At 52.8% G+C, this 27671-nt stretch overlaps 1 protein-coding gene across 6 annotated transcripts in view; it reads left to right on the top strand.

Annotated features, from left to right (window-relative positions):
* The window catches only part of NFATC1 (nuclear factor of activated T cells 1), a 93152-nt gene extending 68628 nt beyond the window's left edge, over window positions 1-24524 (top strand). For 4 of the 6 annotated variants that reach the window (XM_081149841.1, XM_081149843.1, XM_081149840.1 and 1 more), the window contains exon 10: window positions 23139-24524. In XM_081149841.1, coding sequence (XP_081005967.1) covers window positions 23139-23188 — 50 coding nt within the window. In that variant the 3' untranslated portion in view covers window positions 23189-24524. The remainder of the gene's footprint in view (window positions 1-23138) is intronic. The other 2 variants (XM_081149844.1, XM_081149845.1) reach the window with 1 other exon arrangement.
* The last annotated feature ends 3147 nt before the right edge of the window (window positions 24525-27671 follow it).

Below are 27671 nucleotides of genomic sequence, written 5' to 3' on the forward strand. Positions count from 1 at the left end.
GAGAACATGGGCATTTGCAGCTGTGCTAATTGTCTTCCCATTGGAGCTGAAAGAGTGGTTCCCAGTCCAAGGTGACACAATGTTGTCACAGACAGAAAACCCAACGGCAGTAACAGCAGTCAGTACTGGGTTCGTGGCTTTCGGTCCTTCCCTAAGTGACTTTTATGTATATTGTCTCCGTTCACATACCTGACGTTAGAATGACCCTCTGGGGCATAGCTGCTCATGTTAAGCCCACCTGACAGCGAAGGAAACGGAGGTTCAGACAGAAATGCCATTTGACTGGCTCAGCAGAATCACGGTTCATGAGTGACAGACCCAGGGACACTCCCTTGATCAGTCCTCTGATTTCAACAGTCTCTCTGTTCTACCAGGGCTTAGCTCTATTGCTGGATATTTCCCCCCTCTAGAGACGAGATCAGCAAGGATCCTGGCTCAGACGTCTGGCTTTCAAGTACGAGTGCGTGCTGAAGAGTGAAGTGTGTATTTTTCTTCATCAAATAATTTTTTACTATTAACTGAGGCAGGTTTGGTCACTTGAGGACTGGAAGACAGATGGAACTTCCAACGTGGAGGAGAGGTGATGGCGAATCACTCTCCCCAAGAGCAATGAAAATACTGACAAAACTCTCAAATCAATGATTTCAGAGTCTCGAAATTAATCAAAGAGGCAGGACCCATGAGAAGCATTTATTCACGAAAGACTGGACCCTGGTAAGAACAGCGGGACCTGTGGTGTTTTAACCTGGGTTACTGCCATCCCCCTCTTCAGCCCCATGGAGCCTGGCGTGAAAAGCAAGGGCTCCACAGACAGTCAAGGAGATTGGCCTCTTTGGGGGCTCCATTCAGAACCCCCTCCCCAGCGCAGTCAGTATTTTGACAGGTTGTGAAGCTCCCTGGAAGAGCTGCGTTCCTCGGGCATCATCAAAAACAATGGGTGCTGGCGCTGGCCAGTTGGTCAGAGCATCGTCCTGTGCGCCAGAGTGTTGTGGGTTCATTTCCTGGTTGAGGCGCATGCGGGAGGCAACTGATGGATGGTTTTCTTTCCCTCCCTTCGTCTTCCTCTCAAATCAACCCAGGTCCTTGGGTGAAGGTAAAGCAAAACAAAACACAAACAACAGATGCTGGAATTACGCTCATTGGAGCTGCCCAACGCTGTGGTCGCACAGGGACAGTCACAGGGACTAGACCAAACTAGAGGACCACGGGGGAGGCTGAAAACCCCGACATATTCCTGGGGGTCTGACGGCTGCGCATGTGCTCAAAGGTGGGCACACGCCCAGGGGAGGCCTGGGAAGAGAGGGCCCCAGTCATCCGCCCTGGCTGACCGTGAGGCCCTGCACAAGTACAACTGAACATAAGGCCGACGCGCAAATCCCCTGTAACACTCATCTCCTTGCAAACACCCTAATGGCAAAGGCACTTATGTTTTTGTTTTTGTTTTTAAATCCTCACCCAAGGGTATTTTTTTCTCCCGTTGCTTTTTTAGGGAGACTGGAAGGGGGAGAGAGAGAAAGAAACATCGATGTGAGAGAGACACATCGAGTGGCTACCTCCCACTTGTGCCCCCACCGGGGCCAAGCCTGCAACCGAGGTGCGTGCCGTGCCCGGAATCGAACCCGGGACCCTTCAGTCCACGGGCCGACGCTCTAACTACTGCGCCAGACCTGCCAGGGCACAGCAGAGGCACTTAAAGGAACCTTCCCATTGGTAACTGGCCTTTAACTACACTAATCTGAGGGTGACCCCGGGATTCCAGGCTTAAAAATAGAAATAAGATTTTTTTTTAAAGGGGGACGGGGAACTTAGTGGCCACACAGTTCAGAAAAATCACTGATCAAGTAAACAGCAAGAGAGAGAGAGAAGAAAGAGACCATAGTAACAGCACATCCTGGGGGAAGGGCTGATTCTGCTCCAATATATGACCTGTAATGTTCAGTTGCAACCAAAAAGTTATGAGACATGCAAAGAAATATAAAAATATGCCTCGTACATGAAGGGGGAAAACCAGCCCACAGACAGCAGACAGTGTCCCAAGAAGGCTCAGCGGTTGGCCTTAGTAGCCAAGGCTTCATATCAGCTGCTATAGAACGAAAGGAAACTGTTTAAAGATTTGAAGCAGTGTATGACAGCTGTGTCTCGCCAAACAGAGAATTTCAATAATGTGAGATAGAAATAATTTATTTACAAAAGAGCCAAGTAGAAATCCTAGAGATTAAAAATATAATTACTGAAACGAGAATTGCATTAGGTCCGAGCTCGCAGAGGGAAAGAACCAGCGAACTTGAAGGAAGGTCAAGAGATTGTCCAGTCTGAGGACTAGAAAGGGAAACAGGGAGGAAAATGAGCGCTCGTTTGCACAACAGGCACCCAGAGGGAAAGGATGGACGTGCGTGGTCTTCAAGATGTGTATTTGAAGAAATAATGCCAAAATCACCTGTTAGATGAAAAATGTTATTCTGTGCATCCAAAAAGGTTAACACATTTTGAGTAGGATAAAGTCAAAGATTCACATCTAGACACATCACGACCAAACTTTCAAAAATCAAAGAAAATGAGACACCAGGTGCAGCTGAGTTCTGCGCAGTCGTGGAGGCCAGGAGGCAGTGGGGTGTCGTGTTCGAAGGGCTGAAAGACGACGACTGTGGGCCAAGAAGTCCGTATCGAGCAAAACTGGCCTTGAGGATAGGAGACGTGAAGCTATTCCCAGAAAAGCAAAGAGGCGGAGGATTTGTTGCCAGCAGACCTGACCTACAAGAAGAACCAAAGGGAGGCCTTTGGTAACGCAGATCGACAGGAAGAAATAAACAGCACTGGCCCTAGGAATTGCGTAGGTAAATAAAAAAGACAGCATAGGCATACTTTTAAACTTTTTCTTCTGATTTTTAAAAAATACATAAGACAGTAATTACAAACTATGCTGATGAGCTTATAGTATATAAATATGTCATTTGTGGGACAACAGTGGCACAAGGGGGGAATAGGGAAGGAAGATATATCAGAACAAAGTCTCTCTATATTATTAGAAATAAGTATTAATTACATTAAAATGCATATTGTAATACCTAGAGGAGCCACTAAGAAAATAACTTTAAAATATATAGTAAAATGAGACCAAAAAGGCATTTAAATGACATACCAGAAAAATACATTTAACATGAAAGAAGGTGGTAATGAAAGATCATAGGCCCAACAACTACTACAAACACGGAAACAAAACCACAAGACACAGAAAATAAATAGTAAAATGGCAAATGTAAATCCTACAGTCCAATCACATTAAATGTAAGTGAACTAAACACGCCAATAAAAAGGTGGAGCTTGTGTGACTAGATTGGAAGAAACCCCGCAGGATCCAACTATATGCTGTCTACAAAAGACATAACTGTAGATCGAAAGCACAAATAGGTTGAAAGTAAAAGGGTGGAAAAGATACATCATTCAAAGTGACCAAAAGAGATCTGGAGTTGCTCTTCTAACATCAGACAAAATCGATTTAGGGCCAAAAAGATACATTACTAGAGACAGAAAGGACATTTTATAATGAGTAAAACATAAATTGGGCAGAAATATATACAAATTATGAATATATTTGCACCTGACAACAGAGCCTCATAATACCTAAAACAAAAACTGCCAGAGTTGAAGGGATAAACGGAAAGACAATTGAAAAATAATAGCTGGAGACGTCAGTATTCCACCTCAGTAATGGACAGAACAATGACAGAAAGTCAGCAAGGAAATAAAGCGAACAGTCCCGTCAGCAGCTTGACCTGAAAGTCATGTGCAGGACACTCCACAGAGCGTGTGCGTGTGCGTGTGCGTGTGCGTGTGGAGCGTTCTCCAGGGCAGGCTTCCTGCCTGGCCGTGAAACCAGCCTGAGTAAAATTTCAGGATTAATTCTGATCACATGGGAATTAATCTGTAGAATCAACACAGTCCCTACCAAAATCCTAGCAGATTTTTTTTTTCAGAAACTGACAAAATGATCCTAACATTTGCATGGAATTTCAGAGATCCAGAATAGCTAAAGCGATTTCGAAAACAACAAAGTTGGGGGCTCACGCTTCCGATTGCAAACCTTACTATAACGCTGCCATAGTCGAGACAGTGTGGTACTGATATGACACAAGACATGTCGGTCAACGGGACAGATTGAGAGTTGGGAAGTGAGCCCTTGTGTTTTTGGTAAATTGATTTTTTTAAAAAGTTCCAAGCCATTTAATTGGGGCAAAGGATAGCCTTTTAAGCCAACAGTGCTGGAACAACTGGATATACATATGCCAAAAAATGAACTTAGATTCTTACACTAGCCATAAAAAGTTAACTCAATTGATCATGGGATTAAATATAAGAGCTAAAACAATATAACTTAGGAGATAATGTATGAGAAAATCCTCCAATCCTTGGATTAGGCAAAGATTTTTTAGGTATTATACCAGAAACACAGTCCATAAAATAAAAATGATGGTTGACCTGTTTGAGCTCATCAAAATTTTAAAAATTTGTGCTTCAAAAATACCATTAAGAAAACAAAGAGACAAGTAACAGGCTGGAGGTATGTTTGCAACACATGCATCTGATAAAGGAACTGTATCCAGAATACACAAAGAACATTACACCTCAACAGTAAGACAAATGGCTTCGTAAAAACCCGGGTAAAAGATTTAAAGAGATTTCTCCAGAGAAGACGCATGGATGGCTCGTGAGTCCATGAAGAGATGCTGGACACCGTTAGTCACAGGGGTGCAGATGGTGTGACATTGCCCACCCACTGTAGTGGCTGTAATTATAAGGGAGACGAGAACATGTGTTGGACAGGATGTGTAGAAATTGGAACTCACACACATTACTAGTGGGTACAGCCACTTGGGCAAAAGTCGAACAAAAATGTACCCTAGGACCCATCAATTCCACTGTTAGGTGTCTGTCCACAAAAAATGAGCACGTATCGGCACAGAGACTCGCACACACATGTTCTCAGCAGTATTTTTGTTGTTAATTCTCCCCAGGGGATATTTTTCCGTTGATTTTTTAGACTGGAAAGAAGGGACGTAGGGGGCAGAGAGAGAGAGAAACATTGATGTGAGAGAGACACATCGATCAATTGCCTCCTGCATGCACCCCGATGGGCTGGGGATTGAACCTGCAACCCAGGTACATGCCCTTGATCAGAAATCGAACCCATGACCCTTCAGTGTGGGGCCGACACTGTAACCACTGAGCCACACCAGCCAGGGTTCCCCACAGTGTTATTCACAGTAGCCAAGCATTTGAAACAGCCTAAACGTCCAGTACCTGGTGAGTAGCTAGGAAAACTGGTGGATTCATACCGTGGAATAGCGTTCAGCCACGAGAGGGAATGAAGTGCTAATTCCTGCTGGGACGCGGGTGAGTCCTGAGACCATGATGCTGAGTCACAGGAGCCAACACAAGAGACCACAGAGGACATGGTTCCATTTGTATGAAAACGTCCAGAAAAGGCAGCTCCCCAGGGGCAGAGAATCGCCCAGCAGGACGACTCTCCCAAGGACACGGCTTCTCTTGTGCTGCTCCAGGGGCTTCTCTTCCCAGGAGCCTGTGGGGTTAAGCTCAGTTTCCTAAGGTGCTTGCTGAGCCCGTAGAGCGCTCCCCGCGAAGGAGACGCGGTGTGTGCGGGGCTCGAGGCCCCGGGCGTCACATGGGTTTCCATTTGTGTGGGGAGCACATGTGGCCCCTGGACTCCTTCTTTAAGGAGTGTTAGGAGGAAATCCTCGTTCTGTGTTTACGTGACACAAACGTCGTGCTGATGGAATTTCTCGTAGGGAGTGAACTCTGTGGGCCTCCCTGGTGAGACTGTTTAGTTAGCTTAAGGGTCATGTTTGAAGTGCAGACCGTGGTGATGGGACGTTTACACCTGTTGCCGCCGTCCCTGTTCTGACGCGGCCGCCGGAGGTTCTGTCCTGTTCGAGGAGGCTGGGCACACGGGCTTCTGAGTCCCTTTACCGTTGTCAGTTTGCATTTTCAAACCAGGTTCTCCCTTCCTTCCAGACTGTATGTAAAGAACAAAGAAAGCTTATTGCCCCCTCTGAAACTTCCGCCCTTATCAGGCCCAGGGACCCCGGCTAATCACAGCCTGATACTCAGGACAATAGGCCAGTCAGCCAGCCCCCCCCTCCCAGCACCGTGATGGCTCCCAGGACCCAGAGGCCCGCATTCTTTTGTCCCGAAACGGGGCAGACAGTGCAGGCCTCGGTCATCGCGGTGGGCCGGGGGTGGGTGTTATCGGCCCCCAGCCCATCCTCTCTCCCGCCCTGGGGTGAAGGCATGCCCCGCCCGGCCCTATCAGGCCCTCGCAGCTGCTGTTATTTCAGATACGGAGGAAGTGGGCCCTGGAAGACAGTGGGAGCTCGGAGCCCTCAGCAACGTCCAGAAACGTCTATGATTTACCCGAGGCCCTGGCTGCAGTCCAGCAGAGACGCTGTCTGGCCTCACAGACGAGGGGGGAGCTTTGCCATCGCCTTGGGGCCCCAGCCGCCGAGTACTCCAGGCAGCTGGGCCAGCGGCTCCGTCCGCCCCGAGGGGCAGGACCCACACGCGGGCAGCACCCCTTCTTCTTTGCTGGCCGCCTCAGTCCTCTCTGCCATAAAGGGGGCGGGTCTGCAGGTTTGTCCTGCGGTCCCTGGGGATGATTTGAACAGACTGAGCTTTGCCCCAGCACAAGCCAGGTTGGAAAACCCAGGGCTGACGTTTCTCATCAGAATGTGTTTGAGGTCGCAGCAGCTCTGTGCAGACGGGTGCAGGGCCCCTCACACTCGGTCACACGCTCCACACCAGCCTGTCCAGGTGAGCGTCTGCCCGGGCCCTGTACCTGCCCCTCGAGATCGGTGCTTAGGAAGGGGCCCAGATAGGACAGTGGCTCAGTTGTATCTGTGAGAGTTTAGTTCAAGAAATTACATTTTAGGACATTTCCTTTTAATCATGGCCGGGCGAGGCTGGTCAGGGAGGGAAATGCAGGGAGGTCACGTGCCGGGGCTGCCGTGGTCCCGAGGGGAGAGCCGCGCCGTTTGCTGCTCTTGGCGTAGTTCCCGCGTTCACAGCGTCCAGCTCAGAGTCCCCTTTATGTGCACTTTCCTTTTTTTTTCCACGGTAGCGGTTGCCAGCATGCTGTAAACTACCGTATATCACTCAGATTTAAGAACCTAAACTCTAAAACAAATTAAACTCTGTTGACATTGTAATAAAAATCAGAATGGAACCAAGCAGCTCGGTAGACGCGAACTTCAATTATTTCTGTGGATTTAAGATTGTTTTCTGGGATCCCCAGACTCCCAGCCCAGCAGAGTTATTTCCTCTTGGCAGATGGCTGGAGAGGAGAGCTGGTATGTGGATGGGGCGAGGTGGCAGCCGCCGGCCGGGCTGGCGGGAGCCGTTCCTCCGTCACCTGAGTGTTCACTTGGCCTCGGCAGGAGCGTCTGCGGCGACACTTGAAAAAGCAGCCACGGGACAGCTACACGTGGTGGGGGGCGGGAGCCATGTGTCGGAATTTTTATGCATTTTAATTTAAGAAAGGAGCTCAAAACTGTCGGTGTCTGTGTGTTAATCAGGTGTCTGTGCTGGATTACAGAGCTTTTCGGATCTGACTGCCTTTTGGACTCAGCCCGAGCGCCTCTCCCTCCCCTTATCTCCATCACCACCCTCACCGTGAGGTTGGATGCCCTGTTCACAATCTCGCTCTCCCTGAGGTGGAAACGGTGGTTTCCACTGGATCCAGAGCCAGCTTTCCGCCCTGTGTGCCATTTCCTGCCATGATAACGTAGAATAAAGCGCCGCAGAGAAGCCGGCCGATGGAAAGTGGGTGATTGATGGGCTGGATGGGCGCTCTCCGGAGGTGGCCGGCTCCTGGGAGCTGAGTTTTGACCTGAGCTTCCGAGAGAGACTTTCACCAGCATCACCAGGCCCTCCCCACCCGCGGCTTCCTCCTCTGGGCGGCTTCCTGTTTCTCTCTGATCTCAGGGCCAGGTTGGCAACAGGCTTTGTGGCCTCTGGCTCATAAAAAGTGATGTCCACTGCGCACCCTCGTTGACCAGAGCTGCCCCGCACGGGCCCCCTGCTAAGTCTTCACAGCCCCAGCTCCACCTGGGGTTGGCGAGAGGGGCTGGTGGTGGGCAGGGGGAGGAGGCTGGCAGAGAAGCCCAGGTGTGAGCAGATGGGTGCTCTCACCACGCCCAGCGCACTTCCTAAGTGGCGGGAAGGTGAGCAGAGCAGGGCTGGATGATTTCCTTCAGGCCCCTCAGTGCTGCTCGCGGGTTAGAGGAACCCTTGGGTGCAAACGGTCACTCCCCAGCCTGGCAGCCGCTCACCAGGGTCTTCGCACGTAGGCACGGTGGGGATTTCTGCAGCAGCGGCCACTTGGATTGGGTCAGGGACTCCGCTCGCCCAGCTTTCTGGGTTCCAGGGCCTTTGGTAAAATGCGCACTTTTGCTCTTGAACAAGGAAGCGGGTTTTAAATGTCCCACAGCTGGTGGAGACTAAAGGTGCAGAACATTGACCCCCAGCTCCCGAACTGGGGTTCCCTCCACATCACCTGGGTCTTCTTGACTCACTGTTACAGAAACGGGCCACAGATGTGTCCCGCGGTTCGGTGAGACCCACATCAAGTCGCAGCGGCTTCCATCCAGGGGCAGCGATGGTCTCGTCTGGTGAACATCTACGGTGAACAGGTGTCTCCAGACAGCCTGTTTTCTACATAGTCAGTGTTTTTTCTGAGGACAGGTTTTAAGGCTTCTTCGGAAACCAAACTTAGACAAACAGAGAAGGAATTAAATTAAATTTTCCAAACAGCTTGTAGCCCCATGGAAAGAGAACACGCAGAGAGACCCGCGCAGATTTCCACGGAGGAGCTGCGTCCTGAGCCGGGGGCTGCAGTGCAGGCTGGCATCCGGGTTCTGCTCAGAAACACGAGGGACTCACTCACCTTTCTCAGCAGACATAGAGCAGCCAGCATTTGCATGGCAGGACCGTGAGGACAGGGCAGGCCATGTCCCTGACCACTCGAGACCCTGGCAGGCATCAGGAGAGTGAAGCAAACACTGGGCAGAGCTCAGACCCCAGTGAACAGTCTGAGAGGACGGTGCAGTGCCATCCACAGTGCCCAGCGAGGTGCCAAGGGAACTGTGGAGGTGATGGCCCAGTGAACCTGAGGGGTTCAGGGTGGCCTCAGGAGGGACTTTAAGGAATAAAGACCAGCCCAGGGTGGCCAGGCCAGGCCGTCTGCCCTGTACCTGAACAAGGGTCTCTGCTCACTCGGGAACTGTACTCAGTAGGACTCCACTGAAGGGCCCCACAGCTGTCAGGTTTGGAGGCGGTTGGTGGGCAGAATTTCCCCCAGAAATTGGGAAGGTGTCCCCAGCTGCACCGTGGTCCCCAGGTCACGGCCCCCAGGCATCCTTTGTATGTTTAGGAAAGAAATGCAGGTGACTCCTTCACCTGTTCTTTCCAGTCTTGTTAACAAAGCGACCCCCCTACCCTGGCTGAGAGGTAGTCTTGGGGGTCCAACAAGGCTGCTGGTCTTGGTGATTAGCGGGGGCATGTCCTCGTGACCGAGAGTCAGAGTGCGCGAGTGCCGGCCCCACTGATTTGATTTGGGAAAATGAAAGCCCAGTAATATGCAGTTACAAGGACTTCATGGCCCTTTGCACTGACCACAGCTTCATGGCACCTAATCTGCGTTGATGGATTGCTCATTACGGGCAGTGTCGGAATAGCTTCTGTGAAGATTAATAATTGTATAATCAATACCAAAATTCAATCTCAGGTGTTTGTTTCCACTCCAGCATCAATACATCCTAAAGATTATGGGACCTGTCTCATTTGCCTGGGTTTTTCTGACGTCGCCTCTCTCGCCTTCCTTTGGTTTTCCAAATTAGCAGTTTTTAAGGGTGACTGACCAGCGAGGTTTCTGCACACTTTTCTTCACGCCTTCTCTGATTTTCCTGTTCAGATCTTTACAGAATGAAACTACAGGCTCCATGTTGATCATTTTTATCCAAATTCATAGATATAGTTTTTACCCTTAGGGTGGGCTCAGCCTATTGGGGGTATGGACAAGACCATTAAAGAATCGTGCCGTGAGAGGGGGACTTAGAGACGCCTCTGGCATGAGGGGCACCAGGTGGCCTTTCCTCGGGTGGCTGGGGAAGGCCAAGAGCAGGTCCCAGGCATCCTGGTTGGCGGCCAAGCTCTGGGAGGAGGTGTCGGGTGCACCTGGGTGCCGCTGGTGTGGAGCGGACAGAGGGGTGTGATGGGATGGGTCTCCCCAGGGGGACACATTGGGGCTCTTAAGGACAGATTTCCGTCCTGGCAGCACTCACTCCGGCTGCGGGCGGGAAAGTGCTGACGTAACCCACTCGGGAGCTGGTGGCCACGTGGGCTGTGGCAGTGGTAGACCTGGGGACACGTGTGGACATGTTCATATTCAGGACCCATGTGGGGCAGGCACGATTCGGGAGCTGGTGTGGGTCCTGAGAGGCAAAGGCGGCCTGGGCAGTGGGGGAGTGAAGGGTGGGAGCAGTGCATGGAGCTCTGGAGCTCCGGCCGGGACCCTAGCGGGAGACTTAGCGGCCGAGGCTGCGTCTGTGGGAGGAAGGCTCGCCCTGGAGCGTGCAGCGGGTGGACACTTGGGCCTCTGCTGCTTCCTCTCAGGCCAGGCTACGGGACGGGGCTGCTGGCTGGGACGGCACACGTGACATGCCAGGACAGAACTATGGCCCAGAGCCCGAGGCGGTAGGTAGGACTTCGTACTGAATTTGAACTAAAGGCAGTGCTGTGAGGTAGAAAGAAATAAGGATTTGTGCTGCCCACCCTGTGCCCTTTCCCCCGGCCTCTCCCACCAGCAGCAGACCTGACAAAGAGCCAGAGCACAGCTCTGCTGCACACACGTCGCCCCACGCCCTAGCCTCCCAGGTGCTCCTGCGTCTTCTCGCAGCCTCCCCGGGGGGAAACTGCCCTTTTGGCTGGGACCTGGTGCCAAGAGCAGGGCCTGGGAGCTTGCCGGAGCGGAGGCTTCGCCTGTCCTGTGGGTTGCGTTGCCTCGGCCGGTCCACCGGTGGCAGGAGGGACGGCGCGTGGGGCTAGAATCCTGCCCTGTGTCCTCTGCTGCGATTCAGGTGAGGCTGCTGTTGGGGCTGTGGGACAGCAGGCGAGGGTGAGAGATGGCAGGAGATGGCGGGTGATGGTGGAATAATGGTGGATAATGGTGGGGTGATGGCAGGGCAGTGGCAGGTGAATGCTGGCAGTGGTGGGCAGACTGGAGGAGCCGCACTCCTCCCTGCTCGCTGGCTTCCCCGTCCTGGAGAGAGAGCGGTAGCTGTGGTTGAGGCCCATGTGCTCGGGGACTGACCAGGATGCAGGCGCTGACCTGTGCTGACCTCACAGACGTGTGCAGGTGCAGGCTCGTGGAGGGGCCGCCCCCAGCGAGGAGCTCAGCTCTCACATGTTGTTTCTGCTTCAGCTTAGTTTCTGCACCTGTGAAATGGATGGGGCCTCACAGGAATTCAGTCTAAGAAACGTGGAGTTGCATCAACAATAATTTTAAAAGGCACTTTAAAAACTCTTGCAAACTCTAACAGTGAAAATGAAAACATCTGTATATCTTTTTAAAAATATATATATATATCTTTATTGATTTCAGAGAGAGGAAGGGAGAGGGAGAGAGAGAAACATCAATGATGAGAGAGTCATTGATCGGCTGCCTCCTGCATGCCCCCTACGGGGGATCGAGCCCACAACCTGGGCATGTGCCCTGACCGGGAATCAGACTGCCGATCTCCTGGATCCTAGGCCCATGCTCTACCGCTGAGCCACACCCAGCCGGGCTGTATATCATCTCCATTCCTTTCTCAACACTCACATCCCTGGGCTGCTGGGCAGGTGCCTTTTAGGTCAGAGCAGCTGGGCAGACCTGTCACCCCACCTCAGCCATCCTGTGCCACAGGCTGCAAGTGAGCGTGGGCTCCAGGTGACTGCCTCCAGGTGGTCCTGGGGTTGGGGTGCTGGTCCCCAAGCCTGAGTCCTGCAGAATGAGTGAGAGCTGCAGGTCGGCCCCTCTCAGGGGTGACCTCCTGCACCCCAGCGAGGATGCAGCTTTTCAGGAGCTGTTCTCAGCAGGCTCCCTCCCTCCCCGCCTTTCCATTCAGCACCACGGCCACGTGGCATCATCAGTCATTCCCAAGCCTGAGTGTCACTCTACATGGCATTCCTCAGAATTTTTAGGCTCTCCTCGGTCCTCAAGCAAAACGTCACTTGCAATGTTATGTTTTCAATTTTTAAAAAGCTAGTACCTAATTTCTTCTTAAAGATTTGAATGAAGTTCAGGGTATTTTGAAGGTGAGCGGCACTAGGGAAGTAAATTAAGGGCAGAATTCTCCCAAGGCACCAGAAAGGTCTCTCCTCTGTGTTTCCTGGTCACCCCCAGCTAGCCAGTGTCTCAGACATTCGTGTGGGTGCCAATCAAATCTTGGACTCTTGGTCAAATGTTTTGGTTCGGTGGGTCTGACGGGGCCTGAGAATCTGTGTCCATCCCAGCTTCAGGTGACTCAGCCAGTCCCTGGTGTCACAAGGAGCAGAGGCAGGCCCGGTGGGCTCATGGGTGTGGTTCGGAGCCAGGTCCCAGATGCCCCTCATAGTGACCAGACCCTGGTGTCCTCTGCCTCACCTGGGTGCCCAGAGAGCAAGTCAGATGTGGGAGCCAATTACCAGCTTCCCTTGGGCTCTAGCTTCTCTCTGAAGATAGTGTTGGTTTTTAATTGCAAAGATTTCAAGCATCCACAAGAGTAGAATGAATAGTGTGATGGGTTCGCATGCCCCTCACCCAGATTCATCCCGGGGGGTGTGATGGGGCACCCCTGCTCCAGCAAGTCCTTCAGTTGTGGCTGCCGAGACAATAGAAATCAGGCCCTAGACCTCACTCCTGTCCCCCCGCCAGCCCTCACACACTTAAGTCTTGGTCGCCTCCCGCATGGCCCCCTACTAGGGCCGGGGGTTGAGCCTGCGGCCAAGGTCACGGCCTTGGTCAGAATCGAACCCGGGACCCTTCATTTTGCAGGCCAACGCTCTAACCACCGAGCAAAGCCGGCCAGGGCACAGATATGTCTTTTAAGCGGCCGTAGTCTTCCAGGGTCACAGTGCAGGCCCCTCACCTAACGAAGTTACTAATGATTCTCTAGTAAGGTGAGGATTTTGCTCAAGGTCGAGTTGGATGGCAAGAAGGTGTGGTTTCACTTCCCGTGAACCCAGGAACCGTGGCTGCCTTGCTGAGCAGCACCTTCTGACCCAAACCTGGCAGCTGGTGGGCGGCTCCCAGGTGCCCGGCTGACGGCCTGGCGGGTGCCGAGGGCTGGTTCGCCATGTTGCGCCCTCACACCCAGGCTCGGAGCAGCGGCGTTTGGCCTTGACCGGCTCCTCCGTTGCCCCACAAAGACAGAAGCTACACTTCGTTCTTGCCTTCGACTTCGAGTCCCCCTCATGGCAAACCTACCCCAACCTCCAGCAGCCTCTCTCTCTCTCTCTCTCTCTCTCTCTCTCTCTGGGCTTGGGTATTTTTATTTTTTTTAATTAAAGAAAGCTTTTGCAATTTTTATTTTTTCAATTCAGGGAATGTATTTTCTAGTAACACAAAGAAAGACCTGGAAAAATGCTTGTTGGCGGTTTAATGATCCCCGTGAGTGATTGCGGAGCGAGTTTGGCACAGATAAAATAAGGGGCAGGTGATGTGGCCAGCACACGCCCTGCCGCCCGGCGGGGGAGGGAGGCGAGGGCCAGCCTGGGGAAACGCCCGGTCACGTGGCTGCCGGCCCCACGGGTGCTGGAGTTTCCACATGGGGCGTTTGCATTATTTGGAGAATTCAGGCTAAATAAGGAAGCAGCACTGAAGGTAGGAAAATTATTCTGTTTTAATGGCTGGCAGTCCCGTGTAACAACAGTGTTCATCAGCCAGCCCCACATCCAGTGGGGAGGGTCATGTTTTATTAAAACGGTGACTTGTTGTCAGTCAGTCCCACCGCTGTCCCATTCTCTCCTTCCAAAAATAGCAGGCCCCGTGGCAGTGGCTGATTAGGATTAAAAAGATAAAAATAAGTGAAGGCTGAAATAGGTCCAGGACACCCGAAGTAACCTGAGAACTTACTTTTTAATGAAACTTGAGAAACTGTATTATTTTCCAATGCTTCACAAAGCATCTTTGGAAAAAAAAAAAGCAGAAAGTAAAAAACGAGTTTAGTGATGTTGCAGCTCTGCATTTTCAGAATTACAGTGGCCGTGAGATACTCCCGGCCACGGGGCCTGTTTTTAACCCCATGTCAGAGGCAGCGCCTGGCTCCGGAGGTGCCGGGTGGCCTCCTAACAGGCCAGGCGAGGCCGAGGGGGACGCAGCAGGCGCACGGGGGGCTGCTGACCCGGCACCTCCTGGGCAGGAGCAGGTATTTACCGCAGACTTTCTAAGAGGTCTCTTCCGAAGAAATGAAAACCCACATGAGAGAGACCACTTCACCCTCCTCGGCCCCTCCCAGGGCCTCTCCTCCGGGACCAGATACATTGTTGCAGTTTCTCATCTCTGAACTGTGGCTTCCATCATGGTGTTTGCATGTCCTCAGCTCACATCTACTGTAATTCCTTAAATAAGAACCGGTGGAAACCATGAGTGCTGGGATTCAGCAGTCCCCAGAAACCATACGCAGCTCTGACACCCCGGGGGGGAGAGGCAGCCGCGAACAGCTGCAGGCTGGCGATAGGCTTCGACCCGCCGCCCCCGAATCGGCAGATGTGGTAAAGGTTTAGGGCAGCAAACAATCCGGAGACGTCCCAGAAGCTACCTCTTTAAGGACAGGTTTGGCCTGAGATATTTCTGGTTTCGTGTCCACCTAAATTGTTGGGCTCTTAGGTTACAATCCTAACTTTAGCTCCAGGTGTATTTTCTGGGAAAGTTAGGAAATACTTTTTAAAATTGTCTCCTAGTTATAGGAATGAGAAAGAATGTCCTTCCTGTTTTGGTTTGCTCCTCAGAAAGCTATTTTGGCTTTCCCTTAAAAATAAAAATGTTTATGACTCGCCCCCTGTAAAGATTGTGCGTTTTTCTGTCCCTCGGAAGACTATGGAGTGGGAAGTGGGAACTGCTTTTGTGCTGAGCGTTCGCTTATGGTCAGTGTTTCGTTGGACTGAGCGTTGATGGGAGGAGTCCCTGGGACATAACGCAGCGTGGGGAGCAGTCCTGTGTGGACCCCGTCCTGGAATCATTAAGACTTTTTTGTTTCCCATTTTGCTTTTGCTTAAAGGACAATGATGGCTTTAAGGAAATGGTTCTTTTCATGGAAAAGCAACATTGTATCCTGTTATAAAAGCAGGAACAGAAAAATGGCAGTGTCCCTGCTGGGCTGGCTAATTGACTAAGTGGCAGTAGATAAATATTGTTAATTTTTTAAACTCCTAGTACAATTGGTTTCCGTATTAGAACTGACATAACTATTGCAAAACAGGAAAACACTTTAAAAAGTTTTTTGTAATCTATTATGTACCAATATCAACAAATGTTTTTTCAAATTGACAAGCATAGTATTTGCAAAGTATAGCCCTTCTCCAGAGATCTTATCCGTTTTTTAAAAAGCAAGGATGAAATGACAACTGGGTTAACACTGAGGAACCAGATTTCTTATTCTCTAAGCCTCGGTCCAGTTCCTAGGGAACTGGGATCAATATCCGTGTGAACGGCCGTCTAGAGAATTCTAGTGCCTGCCTCCCTGCTCTCCCTTCTCCGGAGCCGGCAGCTGGGGCTCACGCACCGTGGGGCCTGGCGTGGGCCATGGTTTTCCCTGGTGTCACTCACAGCTGGGTCCGAGGAGGGACCAACCACGCTGTCGATTCTGTGTGAGAGAAACGAAAAGACACAGCTCGTGTTTGCATTAACCTGAAAACCTGCCCAGGCATCTGTCCTGGTAATAAGAGGGATACGCACACAGTGAGAGAGGTACGGAAACGCAGAGCGGAGCAGTGTAAGCCCCGTCCTTGCCGTTTGTGTCTCCGTAAGAACACGTGTGCCTTGTGGTCGACCTCGGGCTTCGCATTAACTCCCGACCACTGTGACTTTCACTCACTTGCCCGATAGTTTCCTTCTTTGTCCGATAGGCAGTAAACTGAAAGTTTACCGGAAAGTGCCAGTGTGTGCACACGTCTCTTCTTTGTAAAAGCGGGTGATTCAGGCCTTCAGTGGAGCATTTTAACAGTCGTTACGCCATTTAGAAAACGGCCGGAGGCTGAGGAAGCCACCAGCCTGCAGCCCCACCCTCTCTGCTGACGTTTGTGGAATCCTGATGGCACCGCGTCCCACCAGCAGTAGCCTGATTCCACTCCTGATCCTGTTTTCCTGCTGTGTGAGGACTGGCTCATCTCCTGCCCTCTCTGGTCCTGTTTTTTGGGTGTTTTTTCTGGTTAACCCTTACCCGAGAATTTAAGGATATTTTTTCCATTGATTTTTAGAGAGTGGAAGGGGGAGAGAGAGAGAGAGACAGAGAGAGAGATTGGTTGCCTCCCACACACACCCCGACTGGAGCTGGGCATCAGACCTGCAACCAACCCTTGGGTGTGCAGGCCGACACTCTAACCACGGAGCCACACTGGCCAGAGCTGGTCCTGTGTCCCTAATACGAATACTGTCCACCTCCCAGGAGCTGTGAAAGCGGCCACGAGGTTCATGTGTTTTATATTCCCAGCACACAGAATTTTAACCTGCACTTGCGACAATTGAAAATCCCTGGTTCGCAAAGCAGAGGCACCTGGCTGAGCCTCCTGTGTCCACGGGTGGGAAGCTCGGGGCCCAGGAGTCACGTCACCCGGGCCTTCAAAGGTGGAACGAGAATGACCTGGTCTCCAGCTACCCCTTCTCTTGACAACACATGAGCTCCAGGTCCAGAGGCCTTGTGTCTGGTCTTTCCAAAGGAAGGTCGGAGGCCCCCAGCACTGGCCACTGGCCACAGTCCTCTGCATGATGATTGAAAGCTGTCCTGTGAACACAGCGATAACGTGGGTCTGAGAAAGGTGGGAAAAGCACAGGTTTGTCAGGAGTTTGGGTGCCAGCGTTGGTTGGTTGCTATTTGAGAAAGCGTCACATGGCCCGGGCACTGGGATGTGGGGCCACCCGTAAAGACAAACATACCTGGATGTGCTCTTTGTAGTTTCTGTCCCCTTTCAGGGACTGCTTTTCCTCCAGGGTTTATTTCCATTTTAACTCTCATCACGTAGTGTCTTATGAATGTTTCCTGGGATCTGAGGGACACACTGGCTGTGAGGACCTGGGTTCCCTCCATGGCCATTCTCTCCCCCTGCAGGTTAGAGTGACAGTTACCCTGTCACTCAGAGCCCCTCCACACAGAGGTATGACTGTCATGTCTACACCGAGAGTGGGAAACGGGGCATGGTGATAGAGCTCGGGCCTGGGAAGATAAGTAACCCTCGGAGATCCCGGAGGGTCCCAGCCAGCTGGAGGCCTTCGAGGTGGGCGGTGGGTGGTGGCCACTCGCATGCCGACTCCTGAGAACGCGTCACAGGGGTAGAGCACGCCCACAGGGTAGGACACCCATGGGGTCCGGCTCAGGCCTCTGCCCGCCTCGTCTCTGTGAAACTGTGAGTGAGGGGCCCATCTGCGGGGTTTCTGAACAAAAGCTCATGGCGTGTCGCAGTCTCCGGGCACTGAGATCTGCGTGGGCGTTTGGCTCACCTGCCATCTGTTTGAGAGAAAGGGAAATGCTGACACGTCGTGTGTGTTCTTACAATGCAGCGGAAAGTAGGTGACCGGACAGGCCCCGCGCAGCTCCTCTGGTCGTGACCTGTTTTTCCTTAACAACAACAACGTGTTTAAAGCACCTAAAAGCTGGTACAGGAGAGATGACTAAAAAACAATGTGTTTAGCCCCAGCTGGACCGTCTGTGTGTGTGCATGTGTGTGTGTGTACATGTGTGTGCGTGTGGTGCTGGTGGTGGGGGTGGGTGTTTTGCTTTTTTTGAGAGAAGCTGCCCCTGAAAAGGAGGTAATAGCTGTGCCCTCCCCTCCCTCCCCTCGTGGACCCCATGTCTGAGCTCTGAGCAGGTGGAACCAGAGAGGACCAGACAAAGGGGACGGTGGTGGTGGCATGGGGAGGCGAGGGACAGCAGGCAGAGGCCCCAGCAGCAGGCCTGGGTCCGTCCATCCAAGCAGCATCAGCTGGGACCCCGACCACGGCTCTCAGTCCCTTATGACCTTCCTAGTGAGTTTAGGAAACAACTGGCATCCGCCTGTCGACTCACAGTGCCTCTGGCGGGCGCCGTCTGGAAGCTCGCAGAACCGTGGGCTGAGGTGGCGTGGGCCGGCGGCCACGCTCTGGTCACCAGGTCCCGGCCTCAGCCGCCTCGCCTCTCAGCGGACCCCGCGTGGTCTCTCGACGTGCAAAACTCGCAGTCACCATACCTGCCTGCCTTCCTGCACGGATGCCGCAGGTGTCCAGAGCGGGGTCTGTGCAGGTGCTGGGCACCCGGGGACTGCGAGGGCACTGGGTGAATCCGTCCTGAGAAGGGGATTTCAGATCCTTCGCTGTTTTCAGAAACCGGGGATTCAGAGAAACTTTCCCCAAAAGCCAGGCATCGAGAGGGGCAAACATTAAACAGAACTCGGCCTCGGACGACTCCTTCCCCGTCTGTGCTGTCAGCAGTCGCACAAAACCCAGGAGTGAACCCGAGAGGCAGGCCTGGGACATTCAGCCGCAACGCGAGGCTTCATGTCAACTTTGTTCAAAATCATGGTCAAAAAGAAGAAACTCATTGGCTGAAAGTATAGACGTTTTACTTTAAAAGGGGCATTTCTCCTTAATTTGCACAGCTTCTTTGGGAAGAGCCGAGAGATCATCATTTTAGGAAGAATTTGGGTAATATTTACAGGTAATGTAAGTACAGGTAAAACGGTGTACATTTTAGCTTTGTATTTTAAAAGAACACTAGTTTCCCTTTCTCTGAATGTCAGGTACGCCTGCAGAGGTGGACCTGGGGCGATGACACACACATCCTGCGGACACATCCCAGGTTAGAACGCAAGTTCAAACTGCCACGAGTTTCAGAAAAAAAACAATACTTTCCACCTTAGGAGCATTTTAGAGAAAAGTTAAATATGAGGGAAAAAACCCTTCTTATTAAATCAAATTGTGGTGTAACAGCTCCCCACATCCTGTTGAGGGACATCTGAGCGGAGCAGAGCGAAGGTTCCGCTTTCAGGTCTCCGACGGGCCCCGGGGGTCACATGTTACCTGCAGTTCAAAATACTTCTATAAAGAAGAAACCCTGGCGTAGGTGGAAAAGCTGAATAAGAAGTGGAAACTATCAGCGGAGAGAAGACATTGTGGGAAGCGTGGGTGTCGTCGACGTAGCCCTATCAGAGAGAAAGCCACTCCCAAAATAGCCCGCGCAGAGCCGGGCGGCGGCCAAGCGGACTCGGAACTGTGACCTCATGGAAGAGATGAAGGAAGTTGTGGCCGGGAGAGGAGCGGGCGAGAGGGCCCGTGTTCTCCCTCGGCCCGGCCATCAAAGAAACACTTGACCTTCACCAGCTCTTTCCTTGGTGTGTCCTTTGTCCACCTGTGAAGGGGGGACCATCGGGCTTTCTGACCTGGACCACAACAGACCGCGGCTCTGGGGGAGAGCAGCTGTGTGCTTGTCCATCCCGAGTCGTGTGGACGGTTGTGTGGGGTCGTCCACTCCGCGGTGTGTGGTTGTCCATCCCGAGTCGTGTGGACAATTGTGTGGGGTGTCATCCACTCTGCGGTGTGTGGTTGTCCATCCCGAGTCGTGTGGACAATTGTGTGGGGTGTCATCCACTCTGCAGCGTGTGGTTGTCCATCCCGAGTCGTGTGGACAATTGTGTGGGGTGTCATCCACTCTGTGGCGTGTGGTTGTCCATCCCGAGTCGTGTGGACAGTTGTGTGGGGTCGTCCACTCTGTGGCGTGTGGTTGTCCATCCTGAGTTGTGTGGACAGTTGTGTGGGGTCATCCACTCTGTGGCGTGTGGTTGTCCATCCCGAGTCGTGTGGACGGTTGTGTGGGGTCGTCCACTCTGCAGTGTGTGGTTGTCGATCCTCAGTCATGTGGACAGTTGTGTGGGGTGTCGTCCACTCTGCGGTGTGTGGTTGTCCATCCTCAGTCGTGTGGACATTTGTGTGGGGCGTCGTCCACTCTGCGGTGTGGGCTTGTCCATCCCGAGTCGTGTGGAGAGTTGTGTGGGGTCGTCCACTCTGCGGTGTGGGCTTGTCCATCCCAAGTCGTGTGGACAGTTGTGTGGGGTCGTCCACTCTGGCATGTGGTTGTCCATCCTGGTTTGCTGCCTGACAGTCCCACGAGTACTTAGGGGAGACCCTCAAGGAGCTTTGCTCACGTGCAATGGTTCTTGCGTGAGTTCCCAAGGTCCCCGAAATGTTGTGATCCCAACTGGACATTGCTGGACTCGGACAGAACAGGATCTGATGACCCAGCACCTCAGCCAACACGTGGTGGGAAGGAGGTCAGGCCAGTGGCTCATCCGAAACCACCAGCCCCTGGTGATGGACGGGCCCCGTGCTCCCCCGACCGGCCCTTCCAGCTCCGGCTTCTCCTGACGGCCCCGGTGGGGTCCGAGGGCAGGGTGGGCACCAGGGCCCGGGATGGCTCCGGACACGCTGAGTGGTTTCCACACACCCACGGCGGGAGCCCCACCAGGTTCAGGTGCCCCGTGGGCAGTAGGGGAAGCCCACTTCTGAAGTTTCTTCCCCTTTTATCTCGTCAAACAGATGTTGTTTTCCTGTGGTCTGTGTAACCCTGAGGAACTAGAAGGTTCTAGCTGCTTTGCTTACTGCCTCCCCCGTTTCCCACCATCACGGCTCCTCGGGGCTCCTCTCTCATCGCCATCCTCAGACGTCTCCCCCAAACCCCGTCTTCCCTACCCCGCTCTCCTTCTAATTTCCAGCAAAGTTACCCTCGGACTCGTCTCAGTTGGCAGCATTGTTACCACTTGGGCGCCTGCCTCCCTCCCGCAGACCTTTCCCACACGGATCACCCATCTCACCCGGTCAGACCTGGGGTCTGCGACTTCGGTTATGTGGGCGATGGGGTGGGAACTAAAACCCTTCTCTTGCTGTAGTGTAACTAAAGGTGCCCTCACCTGTTCAGGTGGGCCCTCTCCACGCTTCCCATCCGTGAAATCTCCTGGTTTTGGGTCACAGCTGGTTGGCCCCTGGAGGAGGCCACCGTCGGGCTCCCATTTCCACCTCCCCAGTAGGTCCTGCTGCCCAGCAGGAGGAATGCCGACCCCGGAGCCTGGACAGTGCCCCGTGGCCCCAAACCCCTTAGTCTGAAAGTGGTTTAGGAAGACACGCTGTGCCCACAGCCTCCGTCAGTTTTAGGAATGAGTGAGACGATGGCCCCCAAGCCGCTCGTGAGCCGTCCACTGCCGCAGAAATAGACTCAGGTGCCGCAGGGTTATGACGTGTCTTTGTCACCTCACCGGCGACTGGTCTTTCTAAGTATGTTCCACATGCTTGGCTTGGTGTGAAGCACCCTCACGGCTGTAAGCCTCCTGCTTACCAAGACAACACCCTCTAGAACTCAGCATTTGTGAGTTTTCTTTGTTAAAATGTTCTCCGATGTGGCAACGTTCTGCCCAATGAACGTTGGACATGTGCCCCCTAAAAAAGAGTGAAACAGGAAAGAAGGGTGGCATCTCCTCCAAGTCCCGGGTACTCGTCTCTGCACCAGGAGGCGGCATGGCCCCGGGAGGCCTGGGGTCACTGGGGCAGATGCCAGGGAGAGTGGCAAGAAAGCTGCCTGGGCCTGGCGGAGAGGGCAGAGCTGCCTTCCCTGCTCCACATTGCCTGGGACGGTCATGGAGAAGCTGCCTGTAGCCGAGGAGCCACCTTGCGCACGCTCTCCAGCAGGCGTCCCAAGGTCGGGTCTGAGCCCTGGGCGTCATCGTTGCCCCAGCGGCAGCTGTGAAGAGCCCTAGGAGAGGGTGAGTCCCTCCTAGTGTGTCTAGTCGCTTGTCACCATCCTCAGAGACGATGCTGTGTGTCGGGTGACTGTGTGTCTTGCCGTGTCTCAGGCAGGTCCCAGTGTGTCCTCTGCGGGCAGGCCGACCGGAGCCCCTCACCCGGGCAGCACGTGGGCACCACCACCCTGGTCGCGGCCCAGCCAGGCCGCACCTTTGGGAAGAGCCAGGGTTTGAAGTTTGCAGCTCAGGTTCCTGACTGCAAAGCGGTGCCAGTGAGTCCTGTTATCAGGTCCCATGACACAATTCCTGGTTCCCCCCACTGTGTTTTATTATTATTATTCTTAAACATAGTTGGGAGGGAGGTGGATGTTGAAAGGGAATTTAGGGAAGGGAGTGGGGTGGTGAAATGCGCACCAGCTAATTGCTCAGGAAGCCGCCCTCGGATAGGCCGGGGCCTTTGCAGAAACACATGGCGTTTATCTGGGCAGCAGAGGGAAGCCCGGCCATTCCGTGACGTGAGCACGTGTCCCCACCTCCCACCTCTGGCAGGAAAGTGACTGTGTGACACCTCCCCTGTGACATTTCCTCTATCTGGTGCCCATCGGGGGTGAAGGGAGGGGCGCTGTGCAGCTCGCTCCTGATGGTCTTTGCTCATTTCCTCCCCGGCTGCCAAAAATCACAGGCAGATAGTGGCTGTGGACACGGAAACAGAGATGGAGGAAGAGTCCCACCGAGGGGGCGCCCGCTGCCCGAGTCGGCCCCTCTCTGACTTGACGATGAGGCCGAGGGGTGGTCGCCGAGCCTGGACTCCAAGAGGTGCTTCCATGTGGTTTTATGAACCCACGGACACCTCCGCGGTGCCCTCCCGCTTAGAGGAGATGCGCTCGGGCCCCTGGAGCCCCTGGTGCCCACGGGCAGTCACTGCACGGCCACCAGCACCTTCGTCCCAGCAGCCAGGTCCATGCTCTGGCTCAGGGCACCCAGGGGACACGGCGGGAGGCGGGAAGGGAGCCGGTTCCTTCCACAGGCCGCACGTGCCATCCTGAAAGCGTGGCTGACGCTGGTTATTTACATACAGTTTTGTGCGGAGTCACCTTCCCCTAATGTGTTCTCGTATTTTTGTTTTCTTGCAGTAAATGAAATAATACGGAACGACCTCTCCAGCACCAGCACCCACTCGTAGTTGGCGGCATCGGAACTCAGTGCTCAGGAGCCACACGGCGTCGGCAGGCGACACAGACTTCTGACGAAATAAACCGAACACACCCGGTACCACTCAGAACTTCCGACTTACTGAAGACGTGTGATACGGACAGAGACGTGGCTCTTTCACGGGAAGGAAGAAGGGGAAGTGGAAGGAAGGACGGACGGACGGACGGAAGGACCACTCCACCTGCTGAAGGAAAAGTCATCTCAAGAAGAGAGTAAAGGGCTGGGGTGGGGCGAGCGCAGGAGCGAGTGTGGCGGCCCCATGGGAACGACCCCGCGTGGCTGCCTGACCCCAGCGGTCCTCGGGCTCCCCTGGATTCGGTCCTGGAAGTGCCTTATTCAACCCAACCACAGCATCAGGGCTTCGTAGGCTTGAGCATTAAATCTGCCACCAGGCGAGCATTTGTAGGAGCAAATCTAGAAAAACATTTCGTCATGAGGCTCTGCCAGACTTTGCAGAAATTAAGAGAATGCTGGCAAGCTAGGCGTCCTGAGGAAAGCCCAACCCACGTTCCCTCCTTCCTCCCGACCTCCTGGGCGGCTGTCACGTACGGCGTTGTGGCCTGACCCGGCGCGTTAGGAACCCTCCAGTGTTTCATCTCGGCCCTTCCGTAATATCCTTCCCTCCCCTGCGCTACTAAAACCGTAGGATTGTTCATCGCCGCGCGCTAGGGTTTGTTTTTAATCCGGCTTCGGACACAGCGCACGTAGGTCGGGCAGCACAGGAGAGGTTACCGGACAGGAAAGAAACCGTCTGCGCAGGACGGGTCTTGCGTTTGCGTGTGTACATACGTAGGCACATATTTATGTATGAATAATAAATAACAGGTGGTCTTCGGTCTTTGCCCAGCAAGGGCCGCCGTGCCAGCAGGAACCAGAATCCATTTGAGGAGATGCGTCCAAGACTCCAAATCCGGCTCTTCAGCTACTTCCACGGGGCCGTCACCCCCCCCCGGTCTGCGTTTCCTCGCCTGGTGCAGATAACCGAGCACTTTAGAAGCCGGGGGAGGTGCGTTCAGAACGCCCCGTGTTCCCAGTGGTGAAATTGGAAAGTCACTGTAAATAGCATTACGGAGGGAGTGTAATATATTTGTTCAGCTATAAGATTATTATTTCACAGAAGCCTTATAACTCTGCTTCGAGTAAGAAAACAGTTACCAAAAAACGACGTTTTAATACACAGCGGTCGTAGTCGGTTTCAGAGTAGTCACTGTTACCAGGGAGGGTAGTGTAGCTTTACGACTGCATTTTGTACCATTAACAGCTTCTTACACATTACTTCTCGCCACAATCTATTGTTTCACGTAACCAAAAAAAAAAAAAAAAAAAAAAGCATGGTTTAATTAAACATGTTTAACCCGATACTTGTGCCTTAGGAAGTTGTGCCCCCTCCTGGAACCTGCCTGAACTGCAGCCACGGTGCAGGTTGTAGGTCGCCCTTGACCCTGACCGTGGGGGGAGAGCTCTCCCACCCGAAAGAATTCTTTTAAAAACGCTCTTCTGTATGATTATGTCTTACTTTTTTAACTCAACGAAAGAAACAAAAATCTGAAAGCCATACCCGTCGTGTTTGCACACAACTGTGAAGAACTGAAGACGTATGGCTACGTGTACATACGGGCCTGCTCCCCCGGCCCCGCCCCCGCCTGTAACCCCGGGACTCGCCGCGCGTTCGGCGCCACAGACTTGCATGAAACGTTTCTGACGGATGTCACGTGGAAAGGGAATGTTTGGTGTTTGTGTCGGCTGTCTCTGTAGTTAGGAAATACGTCCAATAAAGCAGTGCTTTCCTGCCTGTCATTCCGTGTGGAAATCCTGCCTCGCCGGGGAGCGTGTTCGCTGCTGCAGGGACTTGCGCCCGTGAGAATGCTTTGTGTCCTGAAGCTGCGCTGATACGATCGCTGAGCCCCGAGGTGCATCTTGCCGACAGCGCTCTCCCTCTGACGTTTAAAGAGAGCCTGTCGTGGATGTGGGTGGACGGCGGAGCCAGATGGTGCAAGCGCGGCATCCGGCCGTGTGGGAGAGGGAGCGTGCGCTTCTGCCAAATGCCCCTGCTCAGGGGAAGGGCCTGGACGAGGCTCTGGCCACACCCCCCCCCCCCCACGTGCCATTCGACCATTGTATCAGCCAGACAACTGTGTGTAAACTCACCGCCTTCCACTGGCTCCTAAATATACCCCCTCGCCTCCCACATCTCCCGTTCAGGTCGGGAGATAGTCTCTGTCTTTCTTAAATTGTCAGAAATAGTGTTTCCTTTTAGGAGTTTCTAACGCAAGTGTTCCTGTTTCCTTCGCTAAGGGGGTTACAGGTTGAGAACAGCCCTTGGGGACCCTCATCCCCAAATGCAGCGTTCATCCCGCCAGGTTTCCACGCCCGGCCTGAAGGAAGCCATGCAACCTGCAGGGAGCTCCACGGGGAGGAGGGGACACGGAGGACGGTCTGGTGGCCACTGGGGGAGAAGGGACCCGGCTGTCCATGAGCAGGAAGTGCCCTGGAGCCCTGAGGCCCAGCGGTGTCCCCAGTCGGGGCCTGTCACAGACGTGGAATGCTGGGCCCCACGGGGCATCCAGGAGCCCCCGAGCCCCTCCTGGGAGCAGGCTGGCTGGGCTCAGAGATCGAGGCTCGTCCCTGAAGCAGCTCGAGTTTTTATAAACCCATTTCCCCCTTACTCCCAACAGTACAGTTTTGTATTCCAGAAATAAAAGTGTAAACCTATAAAATGATGGGTGGCTTCTTCTAGGCTGATTCTGAGTAATAAGGAAACGCACCCAGGCGCTCGTTGCCAGCAGGGAGATGGGATGTTTGCCCTCACGTGTGAAGACCAGAACTGAGACGGCATTTTTCTGGGAAGCTGAGAGATGTCCACTTACCCAAAGCTGGCCGACCCCTGGAGCATTGGGGTCCCTGGCCTCTCACGGCGTCCTCAGTGACGGAGACCCTGCAGGAATCTGAGGACGGGTGCCTCCCCCAGAGCTGGGCGCTGCGAGCCCTGGACGTACATCATTGCCCACTCCGCTTCACCCTGGTGCCCCTCGGCCCCATAATCCCAGCCCCTTCCCGAGTCTGAGACTATGGGGTATGGAAAAATTCTGACAAACATCAAATTTCTCCTGTAACCAAGTGCAGCCTAAGCAAAAATCTGGGTGTCTGAGCACCCTCTTCGTCTCCAGGGTGTCTCCCCACCTGAGCGGTCGAAGTCCCCAGCTGGTCAGACAATTTTCCACGGCCCCCCCCACACACTTGAGGGAGGGACCCCGGCATCACCAGCTGCTGCTGCTCACCCATGGCATGGCCTTGCTGTGTCCCAACTGATGGTGTCGCAAGGAAGGTGTCTGCGCAGCTCTGATTAAATACTTCTTTTTTTTTTTTTTTAATTTATTTTTATTGTTGAGAGTATTATAGGTGTCCCATTCCCCCCCCCATTGAGCCCCTCCACCTCACTCCCACCCCCTCCCCAGGCCTTCACCCCATTATTGACTGTGTCCATGGGTTATGCATATATTGCATATAACTTCTCTGGTTAATCTCTTCCCACCCTCCACCCCCCTTCCCTCTTTCCTCTGAAATATGACTGTCTGTTGCCTGCGTCAGTGTCTCTGGATCTATTTAGTTCGTCAGATTGTTTTGTTCGTTAGCTTCTTCTTAAAGAAGACCCTTCAACTTTTCCTGTAGTGCTGGTCTGGTGGTGATGGACTCCTTCAGCTTTTCCTTGTCTGAGAAGCTCTTTATGTGACCTTCAGTTCTAAATGATAGCTTTGCTGGGTAGAGCAATCTTGGTTGTAGTTCCATGTTTTTCATCACTTTGAATATTTCTTGCCACTCCCTTCTGGCCTGCAGGGTTTCTGTTGAGAAATCAGCTGACAGTCATATGATTGCCCCCTTGTAGGTCTCTCTTTGTCTTTAGCCTTAGGCATTTTAATTACGATGTGTCTTGCTGTGGGCCTCTTTGGGTTCCTCTTGTTTGGGACCCTCTGTGCTTCCTGGACTTGTAAGTCAATTTCTTTCCCCAGGTAGGGGAAGTTTTCTGTAGTTATTTTTTCAACTAGATTTTCAATTTCTTGCTCTATTTCTTCCCCTTATGGCACCCCAATAATACGAATGTTGGGCCCCTTGAAGTTGTCCCAGAGGCTCCTAATGCTATCTTCATATTTCTGGATTTTTTCTTTTTGCTCTTCTGGTTGGGTGTTTTTTGTTTCTTCATGTTCCAAATTGCTGATTTGATTCTCAGCGTCCTCTACTCTACTGTTGATTCCCTGTAAATTATTCTTCATTTCAGTTGGTGTAGCCTTCATTTCAAATTGGTCCTTTATTATGTCATCGATTTTCTGTTATTTTCGTCATACTCTTACTGATATCCTTGAGCATCCTTATAACCAGTATTCTGAACTCTGTATCTGTTAGCTTGCTCGGATCTATTTCTTTTAGTTCCTCTTCTAGAGATTTTTTTTCTGTTCTTT

Source organism: Miniopterus schreibersii (genome assembly GCF_964146895.1).
Source record: "Miniopterus schreibersii genome assembly, chromosome: 10".
NCBI lineage: Eukaryota > Metazoa > Chordata > Mammalia > Chiroptera > Miniopteridae > Miniopterus > Miniopterus schreibersii.